General features: G+C 47.7%; 1 protein-coding gene across 1 annotated transcript in view; it reads left to right on the forward strand.

Moving 5' to 3' along the window:
- SerT (Serotonin transporter) overlaps positions 1–20716 on the forward strand; it is a 698017-nt gene that overhangs the window by 337053 nt on the left and 340248 nt on the right. Inside the window, exon 6 of the mRNA XM_075686868.1 lies at positions 7688–7791. Coding sequence (XP_075542983.1) covers positions 7688–7791 — 104 coding nt within the window. The remainder of the gene's footprint in view (positions 1–7687; positions 7792–20716) is intronic.

Genomic DNA, 20716 nt, shown 5'->3' on the forward strand with positions numbered 1-20716 from the left:
GATAAATTTTGTCCCGATGTGTGGCACCTAATAGGGAGAAATGAGATGTTTTGGGGGACACTTTTTGTTTTGCCTTTTCGCTCAGTAAAAAGAACCGCTTTGTGTCTTTCGCAGAGATAAATAAATAGTATTATCCTGCACACCCCGTGCTTCTTAAGATTTACGTGCATTATATTGTAAGATTGTGGGGTACGACGTCGTTAGCATGCTGAGACGCGCCTATTGTGTGTCAGCCGGTCTGCTAAGTGGCGCAAGACGTTGAGAAGAAGACACTGCGCCGACTAGGACTGCCTGCCTTAAGAATGGGCCGGCATGGCCTTCAATGTGTTCCCGGTTCCGGACTCGCAAGTCCATCCATAAAGCAAAGGACGATTTTTTTCCCACGGGAAAGCAGTCGATGGGCCCTGGACGCTCGCTCGATGGCCTGTACTACATGTTTGCGGGGGTCAACGGCATAATTGTGTTCCACAGGTGCCCAAAAGCGACGAATCGCCTTCGGAAAGGTGGCTTGGTCATCTGTACACGTTTTCAAGGCGAACGGTTACCCTGAAACCTGACGCCACGAAGTGCGGAAGTGCTTCGTGTCGGCTCCGCCACTTTCCTATGCTTTGGCGGATTACCGAACTTTTCGTGGCAATTTGGTGGAAATTATAGCGAAAGGAGCATTTCGGAAGAGGCCCTCCAAATTGTACTAAAAAATCTTACTACGAGGGAGGGAGAGATAGAGTGAACTTTAGGGAACACCAGTTGTTTAGTCAACTGGGCCTTGGCCTCCCACGATGGGACGTCGAGGTCTTGCCTCTTCGCCGCTTCGAAGGCCTGCTCGGTCGCCCAGGGTTGGTCGTTGAGATGGGAGCTGCGCAGGGCGGCGTGCCATCTCGACGAGAGGGTCACGGGATTAAGTTCTGGGTATTGATGATTGCTCCTGCGGGGACGGTAGAGTATCCGCCTCCCATGCAAGAGGACCGTGGTTCAAATCCCGGTGCCGCGCAATTCTCCACTGGAAAATAAAAAAAACCGTATGTTGAGAAAATTGCACAAACAGGCCTGGAGTGCGGCCTGATCCCGGTGACCAGAACCGGTAACGCACTCTCTCACCAGAGCAGGATTGGCCACCCTGGTGCAGTACTTGGCCACAACCTCCTATATGAATACAACAATCAAACCCCGGCCCTCAGTACCCAGTAGCTGCGAAGCAACTGACCACGGCGGCGGTCAGATCTGTGACGCAGCAGAGGGTGCTAAGAATACCTGGCTCTGGACAGGCCGCCATTGGAATCTGAACCTGACGACGTTTAACGTTAGAACGTTATATAGTGAGGCGAGTCTAGCAGTGTTATTGGAGGAATTAGAGAGTAGTAAATGGGATATAATAGGGTTCAGTGAGGTTAGGAGGATAAAAGAAGCATATACAGTGCTAAAAAGCGGGCACGTACTGTGCTGCCGGGGCTTAGGGGGGAGACGAGAATTAGGAGTCGGATTCCAGATTAATAAGGATATAGCTGGTAACATACAGCAATTCTATAGCATTAACGAGAGGGCGGCAGCTCTTGTTGTGAAACTTAATAAGATGTACAAATTGAAGGAAGTACAGGTCTACGCCCCTATATCCAGTCATGGTGACCAGGAAGTCGAAAGCTTTTATGAAGACGTGGAATCTGCGATTGGCAAAGTCAAAACAAAATACACTATACTGATGGGCGACTTCAATGCCAGGGTGGGCAATAAGCAGGCTAGAGACAAGTCAGTGGGGGAATATGGCATAGGCTCTAGCAATAGCAGAGGACAGTTATTAATAGAGTTTGCAGAAGAGAATAATATGCGCTAATGAATACCTTTTTCCACAAGCGGGTTAGACGAAAGTGGACGTGGAGGAGCCCGAATGGTGAGACTAGAAATGAAATCGACTTCATACTCTGCGCGAACCCTGGCATCATACAAGATGTAGACGTGCTCGGCAAGGTACGCTGCAGTGACCATAGGATGGTGAGAACTCCAATTAGCCTAGACTTGAGGAGGGAACGGAAGAAGCTGGTACACAAGAAGCCAATCAATGAGTTAGCGGTTAGAGGGAAATTAGCGGAATTCCGGATCAAGCTACAGAACAGGTATTCGGCTTTAACTCAGGAAGAGGACCTTAGTGTTGAAGCAATGAACGACAATCTTATGGGCATCATTAAGGAGTGCGCAATAGAAGTCGGTGGTAACGCCGTTAGACAGGAAACCAGTAAGCTATCGCAGGAAACGAAAGATCTGATCAAGAAACGCCAATGTATGAAAGCCTCTAACCCTACAGCTAGAATAGAACTGGCAGAACTTTCTAAGTTATTCAACAAGCGTAAGACAGCGGACATCAGGAACTACAATATGGATAAAATTGAACAGGCTCTCAGGAACGGAGGAAGCCTAAAAACAGTTAAGAAGAAACTAGGAATAGGCAAGAATCAGATGTGTGCGTTAAGAGACAAAGCCGGCAATATCGTTACTAATATGGATATTGATATCAATATCGTTACTAATATGGATATTATATAGTTCAAGTGGCTGAGGAGTTCTATAAAGATTTATACAGTACCAGTGGCACCCACGACGATAGTGGAAGAGAGAATAGCCTAGAGGAATTCGAAATCGCACAGGTAACTCCAGAAGAAGTAAAGAAAGCCTTAGGAGCTATGCAAAGGGGGAAGGCAGCTGGGGAGGATCAGGTAACAGGAGATTCGTTGAAGGATGGTGGTCAGATTGTTCTAGAGAAACTGGCCACCCTGTATACGCAATGCCTCATAACCTCGAGCGTATCGGAGTCTTGGAAGAACGCTAACATAATCCTAATCCATAAGAAAGGGGACGCCAAAGACTTGAAAAATTATAGACCGATCAGCTTGCTGTCCGTTGCCTACAACGTATTTACTAAGGTAATCGCAAATAGAATCAGGAACACCTTAGACTTCTGTCACCCAAAGGACCAGGCAGGATTCCGTAAAGGCTACTCAACAATAGACCATATTCACACTATGAATCAAGTGATAGAAAAATGTGCAGAATAGAACCAACCCTTATATGTAGCTTTCATTGATTACGAGAAAGCGTTTGATTCAGTCGAAACCTCAGCAGCCATGGAGGCATTACGGAATCAGGGTGTAGATGAGCCATACGTAAAAATACTGGAAGATATCTATAGCGGCTCCACAGCCACCGTAGTCCTCCACAAAGAAACCAACAAAATCCCAATAAACAAAGGTGTCAGACAGGGAGATGCGATCTCTCCAATGCTATTCACAGCATGTTAAAGGAGGTGTTCAGAGACCTGGTGTGGGAAGAATTGGGGATAAAAGTTGATGGAGAATACCTTAGCACTTGCGATTCGCTGATGATATTGCCTTGCTTAGTAACTCAGGGGACCAATTGCAATGCATGCTCACTGACCTGGAGAGGCAAAGCAGAAGGGTGGGTCTGAAAATTAATCTGCAGAAAACTAAAGTAATGTTTAACAGTCTCGGAAGAGGACAGCAGTTTACGATAGGTAGCGAGGCACTGAAAGTGGTAAGGGAATACATCTACTTAGGGCAGGTGGTGACCACGGATCCGGATCATGAGACTGAAATAACCAGAAGAATAAGAATGGGCTGGGGTGCGTTTGGCAGGCATTCTCAAATCATGAACAGCAGCTTGCCATTATCCCTCAAAAGGAAAGTGTATAACAGCTGTGTGTTACCAGTACTCAAATATGGGGCAGAAACCTGGAGGCTTATGAAAAGGGTTCTGCTGAAATTGAGGGCGACGCAACGAGCTATGGAAAGTAGAATGATGGGTGTAACGTTAAGGGATAAGAAAAGAGCAGATTGGGTGAGGCAACAAACGCGGGTAAATGACATCTTAGTTGAAAACAAGAAAAAGAAATGGGCATGGGCCGGACATGTAATGAGGAGGGAAGTTAACCGATGGTCATTAAGGGTAACGGACTGGGTTCGAAGGGAAGGGAAGCGTAGCAGGGGGCGGCAGAAAGTTAGGTGGGCGGATGACATTAAGACGTTTGCAGGGACAACATGGCCACAATTAGTACATGACCGGGGTAGTTGGAGAAGTATGGGAGAGGCCTTTGCCCTGCAGTGGGCGTAACTAGGCTGATGATGATGATTATGATGATGATGATGATGATGATGATGATTGCACTCCCATAGCATGTCGGGGAGTGTTGCTGATTCAGTTTTACAGACCTTGCACGTCTGGCTCGGGTAGATGCCGGGTTTATGGTGTGATAGCGTGTGAGGGAGGGGTATGTATTCGTCTGTAACAGGTGAAGGGTGGTTGCCTGTGCTCTGTTTAACTTGTGGTTAGGGGTGGGGAAGGTTCTTCTTGAGAGGTAAAATGACTTCACAAGGTCGTTGTATCTTGTAAGGCGGTCGCGTCCTGCGGGAGCACCTGCACCATCTCCGGCACGGTTGGCTAGTCCTGGTGCTACGGAGTGTGTAACCTCGTTGAGGTGCGAGTGGACAACGCCGGCGTGTGCTGGGACCCAGACAAGAGCGATTTGATTTTCAGACGAATGCGGGGCTTGCTGTAAGATACGGAGTTATTGCTGAGAAATACGACCCTTGATGTAGTTGTTGATTTCTGCGCTCGAATCGCTCAGTATGGTGTGACAGTCTGGGTCAAGAGTGGCCAGGACGATGGCCACTTCCTCGGCCGTCTCGGCATTTTGGGTAACGATACTGGCAGCATGTCGGAGGAAGCCGCCAGCTGTGGTAACCACCGCAAAGCGCCGTCCATCTTGGTACTCAGCTGCGTCGACGAAGGTGACGCCCGCGGTTTTAGCATAAGCTTTGATGAGGGTGGTAGCTCGTGCTTTCCTGCGTTCTTTGTTGTGCTCTGGGTGCATGTTTTTCAGAATTAGGGCGGCGTGTATCCATTGCTTAATGCCGCGTGGTATTGGGTGTTTGTCTCCATGTTGACGGTGGTAGGTGATATTAAGCTTGGTTAGAATGCTGCGGCCCGTTTCCGTGAGGGTAAGCCGCTCAAGTTGAGATCGACGTTGGGCTTCGAATAACTCGTTCAGCGGTTGTGGATACCTAATTGTAATATATTTTCCGAGCTGGTGAGGTTGGGTAGTCCTAAGGCTTGCTTATAGGCTCCTCTGATGATGATGTCCAGTTTATTCTTTTCAGCTTTGTACCAGTTGAGAAAGGGCGCAACGTAAGTAATGTGACAGATGATAAAAGATTGGACAAGGGGGACAACTTTTATTTGGGTTCCGGCACATGAAAAGGTCGCAGGTAACGAAGCCCCTCACGAGCTCGCCCGAGCACTCTACCACCGGGCAACTCTAGAGCAGCCAGTTCAAGGGGTCAAAGAAACATCATCACGTACAGGGGAATTGTAGATCATTACAAAGCCGAAAGAGGAATCTTTGCACCTCCGCATTGGTCTCTCTCTCTCTCTCTCTGGAGGACGCTCGCATTTGGCGGCGCCTCCAGGGAAACAATTATACATCACCCTATTAGATCTACTTAAATCAGACGACGGACTATAACGACGCACTCTGCAAAATTTGTAAAGAGAACGGTACGCTAGACCATGTAATATGGGAGTGTGCTGGCTTCCCAAGGGCCAAGGAAAACATTGACAGCAGAGAAGCCTGGGAGGCACTGCTCCAGAGCCAGGCTGAAGACGACCACCGTCGAGCTATCCGCTATCGCTATAGTCGCCGTCCTCAACGCGCGGGGACTGCTTCGTCCTCCCACCTTATTTTCGTGTAGGTTAAAAGGTGGCACCCCCGCATGGAGGAATAATAATGTTTTCAATTCCTCAATCAATCCCTGAAACCTCCTCGAAACGTTGTCCTTGAGGTTGTCCTCGAGTTGTTGGCCACAATTCCGCTTACCCGATGCCTTTGCTCCCTTGGCATCTGTCGGCTGCTTAAGTGGCGAGCGGCGTCTACGTAGCGTGAGGTGGTTCGGTGAGTCACCTGACTCACACAACACAGACTCAACTGCGTCACATGCTTGAACTTTCACTAACATCGGCGTAAGTGTTTTTATACCTACCGTGTGTGCCTATTCCGAAACAACAGCAGCAGATGCAACCAAATTGAGGTGACTAGAATGTAACATTTGTCGGTCACATGACTGGGGCCTACTTCTGCTCTGTTTTTTATGACTGTGCTTCAAAATTGTGACGTGATGGTCCCTTCTAGCTTTTTTACCTTCCTCCATAACTTAGGGCACAGCTCAGGCTTTGCAAAACCAAGTGCTTAAGCTCTGGCTAACATTCCAAGCCTGCCTAGACGTACTCCACCACGTGTTACCTTCTCTCAGGATGATTGGGTCGTTCCCATCGGAAGCATCAACCGGCGAGCAGTCGAGATAAAGAAGCTAGGTTTAGACTTTTGCTTGAAAAATTTCACCAGTGATTACGATAGCCAGTATGCGAAATTTGAGCGCAGCTCTATACGTGTTTTCATTTCCCCATATATTGCCTCGCGCGGACAATCTGTCTCGTGAAGCACGTTGCAAACGGAGCATAGTCCGGCGCGACTGCTTCGCTAATGGGGAGATAGCGAGAGACAGCGCGTGGCTGACGCGTCACCGCGATTGACAGCAGACGCCGCAGACCGGCATCTCCTCATGCAGCGGTTTAGTGAACATGACGACGACTGGAGTGCCTCCGATGCGCACCTCCGCTCCTTTCGCGGGGGCACGCATCGATGCACCCTAACGACGCGCGTTACTCTGGCGCTATCCGGTAGCCATTGTAGCAGTGTCCGTCTTGCACGGCACTATGCTTCTCTTCTCACGCTTTCACCGTACCCTCCTCCTCCACTTTCCTCCTCGCGCTTTCTTGCCTCTCATCGCCTTTCATTGCCCGCTGCGCTCCGCGTTCGCTCTCATCTTTCTGTATGCCCATTCGCTCGGTTACGACGTACGACGCCGACACTCGCCGCTGGAACGGGAGCCTAAGAACTGCACTCTAAAAAAGCAGGAAAGCGATTGTTTCGACCAGATCCATTACAGCGGTGCAACGTAGGTATAGAAGTATGTCGTTCAGATAAACTGTTAAGGAAATTTACACACAAAATACTAGAATGAAAAGCCTGTAGCTGATTAACGCAAGCAGGCCAGATGGCTTGCTCTCACCACGCCGTTTCAAAGGGGATTTCAATAAATCTTTATCATCAAAGAATTCGCAAATCACCGAACACAGAGATAAAGATCATGGTGGGACGGTTGCACATCGAAGTACTGAATGTGGGAAGAAAATAAAATAAACAAAGGTTTAGCGAGAGAAGACAACTATTTTTCACTTCATATTGTCATTTTAGGATATGAGAACACTATCTCATTATTTATTACTGAGTCACCACCTAATTTTTTTGTCCACTTGTTGTGGCGTTGTGATGGCCACTGCTGAATTTACATTTTCACTACAGGACGTGCATTATCGGGGTCGCGTTAGGCCTCTATAATTGGTGATCCTTTCCAGTCACCTCCTAAGTGGCAAAAGCCGCATCGCAATTCGGCGACAGAGACACATTTGTTGTTGCTCTTTTTTTACTCGCAGTGCACTTGCGAGAGAAGCTAACTTGCAATTGGCTTTACTAGACCGAATATCTAATTTATTTCTGAGTAAATTATCTTCACCTTCATTATGTTGCTGTGTCAGAGACAAATCATTCGAATGGTCCTTTTTACAGGTGTGGATTGACGCTGCTACACAAATATTTTTCTCCCTTGGGCCTGGATTTGGCACGTTACTAGCATTATCCAGCTATAACAAGTTCCACAACAACTGTTACCGGTAAGTTACAAGCACATTACTCTTCACGGCAGTTGTATAGGCGCGTAATCATCAGTTTTATTCGCTATATTATCTGGCAGAGACTACCTCGTTACAGGAAATAAAATTACAAATAAAAGACTATCAAACCAATAAATCGACAAACACATAACGCAAGCCATTGCACATTTCGCGCTAAAGAAAGATATCGCCGTTAAGCAGGCAGTGCGTTATCATTTAGAGCATTGAAAATTTTAAAAAATTGCAAGGTTACATTTAACAACTACGGTTACGCTCAAAATGCTATTCGTTCGTAGTAATTGATTTCCGTATTCCATTTTCTTTTCAATGCACGAGCCTCTCTAGGCTCATGGTGAAGTTTGTGTCAGCAGATCTGACCGCCGCAGTGTCCGCCAAAGCGTCATCACGCCTAATGGAGACAGGTTAAAGACAGAAAAGAATAACAAATGATCGATTGTGACAGTTAGTGAATGATTACGTTGTAATAGAGATTGGTAGAGGTTAGTAATCACTAGTAATGACTTATAATGATTACTAATGACTTGAAATGACTACTGATGACTGCGAAATGACTAATATGTCTAACTACAGCTTGTAATGACCGCAGTTCATTACAAATCACTACATATGCTTACTAGTGAGCTATAATCACCAATAACGACTGAAATGACTTGTCCTGACTAGTAATGACTATGAAATGACAATTATGTCTAACGACAACCTGTGACGACTACAATTGATTTAAATGATTAATGATGTTTGGTAATGACTAGTATGACTAATAATGACTGAAACGTATTGTAATGACTACTACTGATTACGAAATGACCAATATGTATAACAACAAATTGTAACGACTACAATTGATTAGAAATGACTAAAACGGTTAGTAATGACCACTAATGACTAATAATGACTAAAATGACTTGTAATGACTACTGATGACTCGGATATGACCAACATGTCTAATGACGGCTTGCATTGACCACAATTGATTACAAATGACTAGAGATGCTTAGTAGTGAGGAGTAATAACTATTAATGACAGAAATAACATGCAATGAGTAGTAATGACTACGAAATCGCCAATATTGTAACGACAACTTGTACCGGCTGCAATCCTTGGAAAGGACTCAAATGCTCAGTAATGACCAGTAATGACTACAATGATTGCAATGACTACTAATGACTATGATATGACGAACACGTCTAAAGATGGCTTGTAAAGACCGCAACTGATTACAAATTGCTAAAAATGCTTTGTAGTGAGCAGTAATGACCAAAAGAAGGAAGAGAAAGAGAAGAGGCAAAGAGAAAGAGGCGAATGATAAGAGGAAGAAGAGCTTTCACCGTTCACTTCATAACAAAGATCTTAAGAGACCCTGTGATTTTTTAGGTTTGCTATGCCAAGGGAAATGTTAAGGTGCCTATGAAATTCTAACCAAAAATAGTTTAGTGATCAATTTCTGAGATCAAGTGACATTTTGATTTAAATTGAGTGCATGTGTTCGGGAGATTGTTGATGTGATGTGATAATAGTAAACTTGGTCTTGTTATGATTCATTACCATGTAGTACACCATGTAGTCAATTCCATGAGGTCTTCGTTTTGTTTATTTGTTAAGGATGTCAGACACTTAGAGTTAGATATGGCAGTGAAGAATGCATTTAGAAGATGAGAGCCCGCTGCTTAAATAATTAAGTTAGTTGTAGGCGTGGACGTATATACACCTCTGAGGTACTCGTAAACTTCTTACATTTGAGTAGGTTCGAGATGCACTGACGACTAGATTTCTATCTTGTAGGTAATGGCGGATACGTAGCAGTGGCGGACCGATTATATTGATTGCTTCAAATTTAGAGAAAGGGATATTGAGTATAATATTGTCCAATGATTTAATTAAGTCGATGATTTTAGAGGCTCCAAATTTAGCTCTGTCAATAGCATTCTTTAATACTGTCCTTCGGTGGAATTAGGGCTATAACAGTCTGACAGGTGGAACAAAAGCGAAACTGACAGAGAAAGGACATCAAATATACTTAAACATTTATTATTTGTCTTCTGCTATCTTTTGATAACATTGCTAAAAAACGAAATCTTGCAAATAAACCTGCAGTTCTGAAAAAGCGCGCGATTACGGTTTTTGAAAATGAGGGTAATGGTAACAGAAAGAACGTCAGCAATATTCCGTGCAATCGTCTTGGTATAACGTAGATTAATGTTATCGATGCCAACGCGCGCTGATCGTAAGGTCTAAATATTACGCAGAACGCTCGTTCGGGCGAGTTGGTTGATGGTCGAGCACTCGTGAAAGCAGCACTAAGAAAGCAGGGACGGGGACACATAGTACACATCACAGTGCCCGTCTGTGATGGGGCGGCCTTATTCGATTCGGCGAAGCAGCGGTCAACGGGAGACAAAAGGGCGTGCAAATGGGGACAGGCGAGTGAAAGGATTATTGCCGGCCCCTCGGTGAAGCGGCCGAAAGAAGTCGAAGGCAAGTTTAGAGATTATTGTCTTTTTGTCGTCAACGTGACCGTGACGCCCTGACGGCTTTTTCTTGGAATCCCTGTGTATTCTCTGCCCCGCGCTTGCACTGAACAACTTCTAAAAAGCAGGGGTGCGAATACTCCGAAATATGTGGTGTCTCTGTGCAATCCTCTGTCCACAAATTGTTCACAGTGTGTGTGTGCCGACAGCGCCGTATGGCCGGTTGCCATCGTTTCTCCTGTGTTTGTGAACAGACAATAGAGGTCCGCCACCGACTCGAGGGTGTGCGTGTGTGGGGCAACACAAGTGCGCGACCTCTACAGCAGGGGGGATACATCCGTTCCCTTCCCCTTAATTAACAAGGGCGCGGCTAAGACCTTGGGAGGAGCCGGAATACAATTGGGTGAACTTGATTGGATCCTCCAGAATATCTGCTGTTCCCCAACAGAGGGAACAAGAGAAAGGAGAAGTTATTTAAACGCAGGTTTTAGAATGAGCTAAGCCGCCTAGAAGCTGAGCCTACAACCTTCTGAGAAGCTTCAAGGAGCTAGTGCCGTCCAGTATCGCCTGGGCCGCCTAGCGGCGTCTGAACTACGACTGACTAGTTGGCGTAAGAGACGACAAACCAATGTCTACAGCGAACCTCACGGTAGTTCCCCTGAAGTTAGCTCAACATGCTCTAGGGAAGACGTTTGACCTAGACTCCCGGGAAACCCTGCCCTGCAATCGCCACAACCGCAACGACATCGGCTACCCAGCGTTCTTTGGTAAAGCTCTGCCGTCCACTCCACGCTTTATGGACTTTCTTCCGCTAAACGGCTATGTGTATGTCATCATTTCTTTTCTTTTGAACCGTGTTTAGTTGACCACCGTTCAGTGTGTTTTGTGTAGTGTTAATTTCTATATTTATTGTTAACTGTTTGTTGTATGTCTTTTGTCTTCCTCTTTGATCTAGGTTAACTGCATGTGTGTTGGCGTTCTTCTATTTTCTGTGTTTAATTTAAATTGTGTGTCGTTGTCAGTCAATAATTATTCTTTTCTCTCTTTCTCCCGACTCGGACTCCTTCACTGTGTTCTCTTGAGTAAGGAACGACCAACCGGCTTGCATACCCCGTCGACGACTTCGCGCCGACGGCGAACGGGTGACAAGCCGTGACATTAAATTTCCATCCGCAGGCAGGGCGTTCTGTACAAAAGCAGCACAGTGAACAAAGAGCGAGTACCGTGGAGATTTATCGGTTAGTGCTACTGAAACAGTATTGTTAAATGTCGAATGCCCGAGCGTGCGAATTGTGACCGCGCAAGTTTTGGAGGTGTAGTGCATTTTGGAGTGAATGGAGTTCGACAAGTGGATAGAACAAGGCAAACAGTTAGGCCTAGAGGGCGCTCAGCTAAGGACATGGGTTGCAGAACAGCAGGGGCAGGCCCGAGAACAGTGGGGCTTCGCTCGAGAGGAAAATGAGAAAGAGCACGAAGAAGGGGCGAGTGGCGGTGAAGGAGGCCAGAGAGCCGGAAGTACAGCTGTTACAATGAAATATTCAGCTTAATCGAAGTGGCAAAGGAAGCAGGACTAGCAGCGAGCACCTATAAGTGCCGGAGGAGCACAGTTTCCGGATAAGCACTAGCAGGCTTCTCGCCTCCTTCGATGAAAGAAGGCACGATTTGGACGCATTTATGCGGCGGTTGGAGAGCATCGCCAGAGGTTAGAAGTGGCCCAAAGGCCAGTCGTTCAGCGCGATTTGGACTTCTTTAAGCGTAGAAGCGCTTAGAGTTTACGGAAGGTTACCGCCGGACGACGCAGCGGACTACACAATAGTGTAGGCACAAAGGCCGAGGCAGCGTCTGACAGCCTTTTTATCGGATGGTACGGGAAACTGGGCTTCGGCTGCAATTTTTTAAGGATCCGGCCGGACACCTACGTGGCTGACGACGTGACCGAGAAACTGGAGTTCCTCGAAGCCAAAGTGGCACTTCTGCGGGTTCAGGGTGAGGCCGGCGGACCGTATAGACTGCAGAACCACTTCAAGCCGTTCGAGGTGTTCTTCAAACGTTGCGGAGAACACGATGACGTCGTCTAGGTACACTAAGCAGGTTTTCCACTTCAGACCCGAAAGTACAGTATCCGTGAGGCGTTGAAACGTAGCAGGGGCAGAACACAAAGCGAAAGGCAAGACTGTAAATTCGTATAGGCCATCTGGTGTCACGAAAGCAGTTTTTTCACGGTCTCTCGAGTCTACTTCCATTTGCCAATATCCGCGTTTTATGTCCATTGAAGAGAAGTAACGTGCCTGTCGAAGCCTGTCGAGTGAATCATCTATGCGGGGAAGCGGGTATACGTCTTTCTTTGTCACCTTATTTAGCTTTCGGTAGTCCACACAGAAACGCAAGCTGCCGTCTTTTTTCTTGACTAGAACTACAGGAGATGCCCAGGGTCTCGTCGATGGTTGGATCACGTCATCTTCAAGCATTTGTGTCATTGTTGTGTGGCTTCACGTTGTCTAGGTGCCACACGATATGGATTTTGGTGAATTGGTCTTACCGTATCCTCTGTAATTATTCGGTGCTTTGTCAGAGGCGTCCGACCGACGCTGGACGTCGACGCAAAACAGTCGTTGAACTTGGCCAATAGCGCAAAAAGCCGCTCTCGTTCGTGCTGCGACAAAGCAGTGCTAACGTCAAATACAGGAGCTTTGTCTCGCGTAGGCGCTTCTTAGAGTAGTGAAAAGCAGCCACGAATATCTGGAACGCCGTCAAAATAAGCCACAGCCGCGCCCTTGGGGAGGTGCCGTCACTCTGTGCTAAAATTTGTTAGCAACAGGTTTGTGCGCCCGTCGGTGACATTCACGATTCCTCGTGCGACCGAGATACCCTGAGTAAACAACAACGAGGTTATTTGGTCGGCAACTCCTTCGCAACGAAACGGTATGTCGCATGCTACTGAAACAAGGGCACACGATCGAGGGGGGATGACGACGTCGTCTTCTGTTAGACGAAAGCAGTTGTGTTGCGGCGATAAGCAATGGACTAAACCGGAGCTCTTATAAAACGTCACCATGCGGTCCGGGATGTTAACTACGGCGCCATATTCTTTCAGGAAGTCCATTCGAATAATCAAATCTTTGCAGCATACAGGAAGGACGATGAAAGCGGCCACGAAAGAAGAGTCCCCGATGTTAACTCTAGCAGTACATCTTCCAGTAGGCATCAGTAATTGGCCGCCTGCCGTCCTTATGTGAGGTCCCGTCCATGGCGTCTTTACTTTCTTCAGGTGGAGGACGAGTTCCTGATTCATTATAGAGAAGTCGGCAACAGTGTCGACTAACGCTGTCACCGGTTGCTCATTCACGAAAACATCAATGTCGGCGCTTACAATTTCTTCAGTATTTATCGGCTTCACGTCGTTCTGCAGCGAGGGTGTTGGGGGCTCTTTAGTGTCTTGTGGCGGGCCTGCAACCTTGCCCCCAGAGGTCGCCGCCTTCAGCTTCCCCGACGGGGGCTGGGCGACCTTCGTCCTCGGACCTCTGCAAAAGTACGTCCAGTAGATGAAGCCATCTGATGTGGAGGAGTTGGAGAGCGCGATCGACGGCCGAAATCGGACCGATCATTGGGCATGGATTCGTCACTCGGGTGCGCTGTTGGGGGTCCCTGAAAAGCAGCGTCGTCGCGGCGTAGCATGGCGTCGTCATTTGCCCGTCGACCATAGTACCACTGACGAAGAAGTCGAAATTGTGTGTCACGATGCCAGCAATGACGCGAAATATGGTCGGCGCCTTTGCAGTGAAAACAGAGTGGGCGCCTATCGACAGTGCGCCATACGTCGGTTCTCCGAAGTTGCGGCCGTCCCGTAGCGTCGTTTTGCGGCGGTGACCAAGACGCGGCGAACGACGGCTGGCGGTATGACTGAAGCGGCATAACGGCTGCGCGCCTCGAAGCCTCCTCTTGCGGCGACGACCAAGGAGCGGCTGTTGGAGGCTGTTGGTACGGTGATGTGGTTGCAACCGGTGGTGGACATCGTACAGCGGCGGCGTAACTCAGGGGTCGCTGGTGGTCTTGATGATCGGTTACCGGGAACGCCTGCCGGATTTCATCACGCACCACTTCGGGATTGACGCGGCGGGTCTATCTAGTGTCGGTGCCAGGATCTTTTGAATTTCCTGTCTGATGAGCTCTCTGACCAACTCACGCAAGGAGTTCTGATACTCGGTAGTCACTGCGGCGGCATTGATTGTAGTGCTGGTGGACAGTCGATCGTGTTGCCTGCATTTTTGATGAGGGGCCCGCTCAATAGCCGTAGCCTCTTTGACAAACTCACTAACAGTGACTGGCGGATTGCGCACAAGCCCCGCGAACAACTGCTCTTTTACACCTCGCATGAGGTAGCGCAACTTCCTATCTTCGGTCATGTTCGGGTCGGCTCTACGAAAGAGGCGGGCCATGTCCTCGGTGAACATTGTGACCGACTCATTAGGTTGTTGCACGCGCAGCTCCATCATTTGCTGGGCGCGGTCGCGTCGGTCGGCACTCGCAAAAGTATCGGTGAACTTCTGCCGAAAGTCATGCCAGCTCGTGAGGCTACCTTCGCCGTTCTCGAACCAAGTACGGCGACTGTCGTCAAGGGCGAAATAGACGTGGGAGAGCTTTTGCTGCTCAGTCCACTGATTAATCTGTGCGACGCGTTCATACTTGTCCAGCCAGGCTTCAATGTCTTCGAAGACTGCTCCGCGATAGCGATCGGGTACCAGCAGATGCAGAACGGTTACCTGTTGTGGACTGGGAAGCCGACTGCTTTCGGGGTGCTTGTGTTGGACTGGTTTCGGTCACTGCGAGATGTGTGCAGCTCCTGGAGAGAGGTGGTTGAAGAGCGGAGAACTCCGGGGCAAGGCCTAGCAGTCGACGACTAAAGCGATGCATGGTTGTCGTAACTTGCGACAGCGCGTCCGGGCTAGATGAACGACTCCCAGAAGGACTCCGACACATCAGCCGTGGTCAGTACCCAGCACCTCCACCAGTGTCGCGATACAAAACGGACAGAACACAGGGAGACGTTCTTCACGAACAACAGGACAATCTTTTCAAAAACAAACAGAGCAGAGACACGTCTTCTTCGTCATCAACCAATCTCACTCTGACCCACTAGGCGGAGTCCGTTAGTGCTCCCATCGTCGTCGTCGTCGTCTGCATAGAATACACGCGTCAATAGTAAAGACCGCTTTCCTGAGGCGCTTTCGCTACACAGCAAATGGGTCTCGAGACAGGCTGAATAAAGAGAAACCAGTGGGGGCTGAAGCGCCAACCCAATATTCAGCGCGGCTAAGTCATTATTTCAATAGATGAGTCGAATTTTCAAGAACCAATACTGAGTACAGCTCGCTTCGCGCACTGCTGATTAGAGAGAGATTTCTGCACGGTTGTGGTCCGAATTTATCGCTTTACCTATAGGAGAGGAAGGCAGAATCTTGGAACGATCAGTTAGCCTTGGCAGACCAATTCATGGAAGCTCAGGGGGCAGCAAATTTTGCGAAAACAAAAAAAAGTGATCCAGTCGTAGCCGAGAGACAGGAAACTGTAAACGGCCGCCCGCCACTACCACGTTGTTAGTTCTGCAATCGCGGCAACCACCCACCCCAGCTATGTCGCAACAAACCCGCGGCCATCATCTGGTACAAGAGTGGTGGAAAGGGTTACAGATTGTACAACTGCCCGAGCGGCCTCTAATAACTGACTACAGACATCGTACTTTACGCACCCACCAAAGTAGATCACCAGGTTCAGATACGCGACGGCTATCTCGAGCTGAAAAATGGGGAGAAAGTTCCCGTCATCAACGCGATAATGGCGACGCGGACAAGATTTGTCGCGCAAGGCCCTTCCAGTTGCTTCCGAGACCCTGGAGGGAGAAAGGTCTCAGTAATGCGGCACACAAGGTGCACAACGGTGATTGTAAAGGCTGACCTGGTGAACGAAGACAATTTAATTGGCGCAAGCAGCCTCGTCTATTTGGTTGGCGGAACGGTCAAGCTTCTGCCCAAGGCGCGGATGGAAGTCGACACCCCGTGCTTTACCGGCCCTCTTAAGGTGAGATGAATCGAGAACCGCTGTATGACCTAATTGTACGAAATATAGAAGGCGCAAGAACCCTGGAGGATCCAAAATAGGAGACTTAGCAATATGGCGGTAGAGACAAGACGCAACAAGAACCCGTGGCGGCAGCTCTCACCCGCCCCCGGGCACAGGCGGAGCAGTAAAGGTTTCCCAAACAGCAGGCTCCCGAGGCTGTGGCAGAGTTACCAGGCGAGGACGGGTACGCGAGTGAGCACAGATGGGACGAGACGCTTAAGCAATGTTTCGCTGGGACAAACCGGATGCAGACATTCTCAAATCAGAACGGAAGTGTCGAATTCAAACGCAAGAAGGGGCTACTACATCGGTGCTACACATGGGAAGAATTGACGGACAGTGCGTCAGCTGTTGGTGCGGAGGTGCCACCGAGATGCTTTGCTAAAAACAGCACTTGACGGTGTAATGGCTGGTCACTTAGGCGTTCAGAAATCTAAGCATGGGATTTCTGAAGAATTCTATGGGCCGGGCATCACGGCTCATGTGAAGAGGTTTGTCGCTCCTTGCGATATTAGCTAGCGCATGAGTTTTCCGCTCGATTAACTTTTTTTTTGTATAGTACACAATGTATATTGTGTGTATAGGGTTTTGCATACATGGAACGGTGTTTCTCCTTTCTTTTTCACGAAAGTGGCACTCGTGAAAGCGAACATTATTTTATAATAGTTTGAAAGTTGGTGGTAGTTGTCACCGTGCGGCATTATTCGTTTCGGCGAAGCACCGATCAACGGGCGCCAAAAGGTCGTGGAAATAGGAACCGGCGGGCAAGACGGTTATTGCCGGCCATTCGGGCAACCAGCCGAAAGAAGTCGAAGGCAGGTTTAGAGATTAGTGTTTTATTTTTAATTTTTTTTTTGTCGTCGGCGAAATTGTGACGCCCCGACAGCTTTTTGTAGGAATCTCTGCGTATTCTCTGCCCCGCACGTGCATTAAGAAGCTTCTAAATAGGCAGGGTGCGAATGCTCCGAAATATGTGGTGTCTCTGAGCGATCCTGTGTCCACGGATTCCTGACAGTGTATCTGTTCCAACACCGCCGTGTGGCCGCCTGCCGTCGTTTCTCCTGTGTTTGTGAACAGACAATAGAGGTCCGCCACAGACTCGAGGGTGTGCTTGTGTGGGGCAACACAAGTGCGCAGCCTTGACAGCAGGGGGGAATGACCCTTTCCCTAGCCCTTAATTAAAAAGGACGCGGGCAAGACCTTAGGAGGAGCCGGGATAAAATTGGGTGAACTTTATTGGATCGTCATGGATATCTGTCGTTCCCCAGCGCAGGGAACTAGGAAAAGGAGAAGTTATTTGAACGCAGGTTTTAGACCGAGCTAAGCAGCCTAGAATCTGAGTCTGCAATCTGCTGATAAGCGTCAAGGAGCTAGTGCGGTCCAGTATCACCTGGGCCGCCTAGCCGCGACTGAACTGCGAGAATACTAGTTCACGTATGAGACTGCACACCAACGTCTCCAACGGAGGTCATGGTACTTACCCTCAAATTAGCTCAACCCGCTCGAGGGAACACGTCAGTCCTAGACTCCTGCGAAACCCAGCCCAGCAATCGCATCAACCGAAAAGAGTTTGGCTTGTCAGCGTTCTTCAGTAAAGCGCTGCCGTCGACTCAAGGCTTTACGGACTTCCTGTTGCTGCTCGGCGATGCGTATGCCATCATTTGCTTTCTTTTGAACTCTGTTTAGTAGACCACCGGTAAGTCTGTTTTGTGCACTGTTAATTTCTATATTTCCTGTTGACTGTTCGTTGTATTTGTTTTGTGTTCGTCATTGATCTAGATTCGTGTATGTGTGTTCGTGTTCTTGTGTTTCGTTTAAATTCTGTGTCGTTGTCAGTCTATAAATATTGTTTTTCCTCTCTTACTCCCAACTCTGACTACTTCACTGTGTTCGCTTGAGTACGGAACGACGAATCTGCTTGCATACCCCGTCGAAGACTTCGCGCCGGCGGCGAACGGGTGGAAAGCCCTGATACCGTCATGTGGCCCTTTCCCTGTGTTTTTTAGTGCTGCTTTCACAACCCTTTTAATTATCGACATTATTTTGCCAGGTGAGGTTGCAAAATACAATAATTAACGAGGAATCTGTTTGAAAGACATGTCGCAGCATGATACATAGTCGGTAGCGTTAATGAAGAAGGTATCACAAAAAACCTCAAGTGGACTACTATAAACCCCGTTATTATGAATGATTCTTGATAAAACTTCCCGCGTACTTCTCTTGTGTCCCTTTGATTCTGATACGTTGATTCTGATTTTGATAGGTTGTGTCACTTTCATTCTGGTGTCACTACGTGACTCTGTAGTTTTTAAATATAATTCCTTTTCGCATTTCTCCGCAGAACACCAAGGTAGTTGGAAGCCTTTTTGTATCGAGCAAGTTGTTTGGTAATAATAGGCAGTTGATCTTTTTCGTGTGGAGATTTTCAGGACAGTGCATAGCTTTATAGAGGTGGTCCGTGAGCCAGGGCTTCTGTGGTGATGCCACCTTTCTTCGAAATTTTTGTTTGTGAGAGTAGGGTTGAAAAGCAAAAAGAGCATTGTTATAAACTGCGTGAAAGCTTGTTGAGGATCGTTTGAGGATAGCACTTCGGACGAGTCCATTTCGGTTAATTTTTTTTTCAGCTACCCTAAAGGCTTGTTCGGGGCATTACACAGAGGAGAAATGATAACAAAACGAAACTACATTGTAGCTCTTTGAAAATAAATATGTAATGGCAAAAAAGAGAAGAGGAAGACAAAGCTCGATACAAGACCATGAACATAGTACATACTATAGTCAAGATAAAACTGTATAAGAAGGGTGAATCAATTTCTACAAGTACTCCTCATCATCAGCAGCAGCAGCCTATTTTATGTCCACTGCAGGGCGACGGCCTCTCCCTGCGATATGCAAGTACCCCCATCCTGCGCCAACCGATTCCAACTAGCACCCGCAAATTTCCTAATTTCGCCACACCACCTAGTCTTCTGCCGTCCTCGACTGCGCTTCCCTTCTCTTCGTAACCGTACTCTAATGGTCCAACGATTATCTAACTGCGCATTAGATGACCTGCCGAGCGCCATTTTGTTCTTTTATTCTTAATTAGAATATTGGCTATACCTGTTTGCTCTCTCGTCGAAACCGCCCTATTTCGGTATCTTAAGGGTATGCCTAGCATTCTTCGTTCCATCACTCTTTGCGCGTTCCTTAACTTGTCCTCAAGCTTCTTTGTCAGCCTCCGAGTATCTGCCCCATATGTCAGCACCGGTAAAATGCATTGACTGTATACCTTCCTTTTCAATGATAACGGTAGGCTTCCAGTCAGGAGCTGACAATGTCTGCCGTATGCGATCCAACCCTCTTTTATTCTTCTATGAATTTCTTTCTCATAATCAGCGTTACCTGTGATTAATTGACCTAGCTAAACTTACTCCTTCACAGACTCTTGAGGCTGACTGGCGATTCTGAACTCTTGTTCGCTTGCATGCTTATTAATCATTATCTGTCTTCTGCATATTAACCTTCAACCCCACTCTTACACTCTCTTTGTTAAGGTCCTCAATCATTTGTGTTAACTCGTCTACACTGTTGCTGAAGCGAACAGTGTCCCCGGCAAGCCGAAGGTATTCGCCATCGTTCCTTACTCCTAAGCATAGGCGTATCTAATGGGGGGGGGCGGGGTGAGTAGGTCGTCTGCCCCTCCTCACTTTTTAAACCCGAGAATATATTTGCCTAGTGCCCCAACCAAGATCACTATTGCCTACAGAAAGCGGCTTGATGCCCTGATAATAGGGGTGTGGCCTCTTCACCACTTGCACGTGGAGTCTGTCCCATTGGTTCTTCAGCGCACTCATCACTGGTATTTATATAGCATACAGGATCTACTCGGTAACAGTTAGTAAATTTCCCGACCTCTGCAAGTCTGCAGTAGCCTTTCAAGTCTTGATCTAGGCATTGATTGGTAGTAATTCATTTGTTAATTGTGTAATTGAAACTGCAAGTGCAATTGAGGTTCCCAGAACTTTCAAAACTGCTTTCACTTATTTGGTCATGAAAAGTTTTCTCGCAGTGAAACTGAGGCAGCACGAAGCGTTCGCTTATTGCTGCGGACGGTCTTCATCACGCCAGCGCTGCGAAAGCGAGTGCTTGTGGTCTTCGAGTGAGATGTGTTTATATTTGCTTGTACGTGCACGACACCATGCTTGTCATCGGTGTATCTACCAGTTCGGGTGCGGGAGGGTGTACGCCCTTGCCCCCACAGTCAGAACTCAAAAAGGAAAAGTACGTCATTTATCCTTCCCCGCCCCTAAGCGCACACACTCGTGAAAGCGGGCGC

This window comes from Dermacentor variabilis, chromosome 3, assembly GCF_050947875.1.
Source record: "Dermacentor variabilis isolate Ectoservices chromosome 3, ASM5094787v1, whole genome shotgun sequence".
NCBI lineage: Eukaryota > Metazoa > Arthropoda > Arachnida > Ixodida > Ixodidae > Dermacentor > Dermacentor variabilis.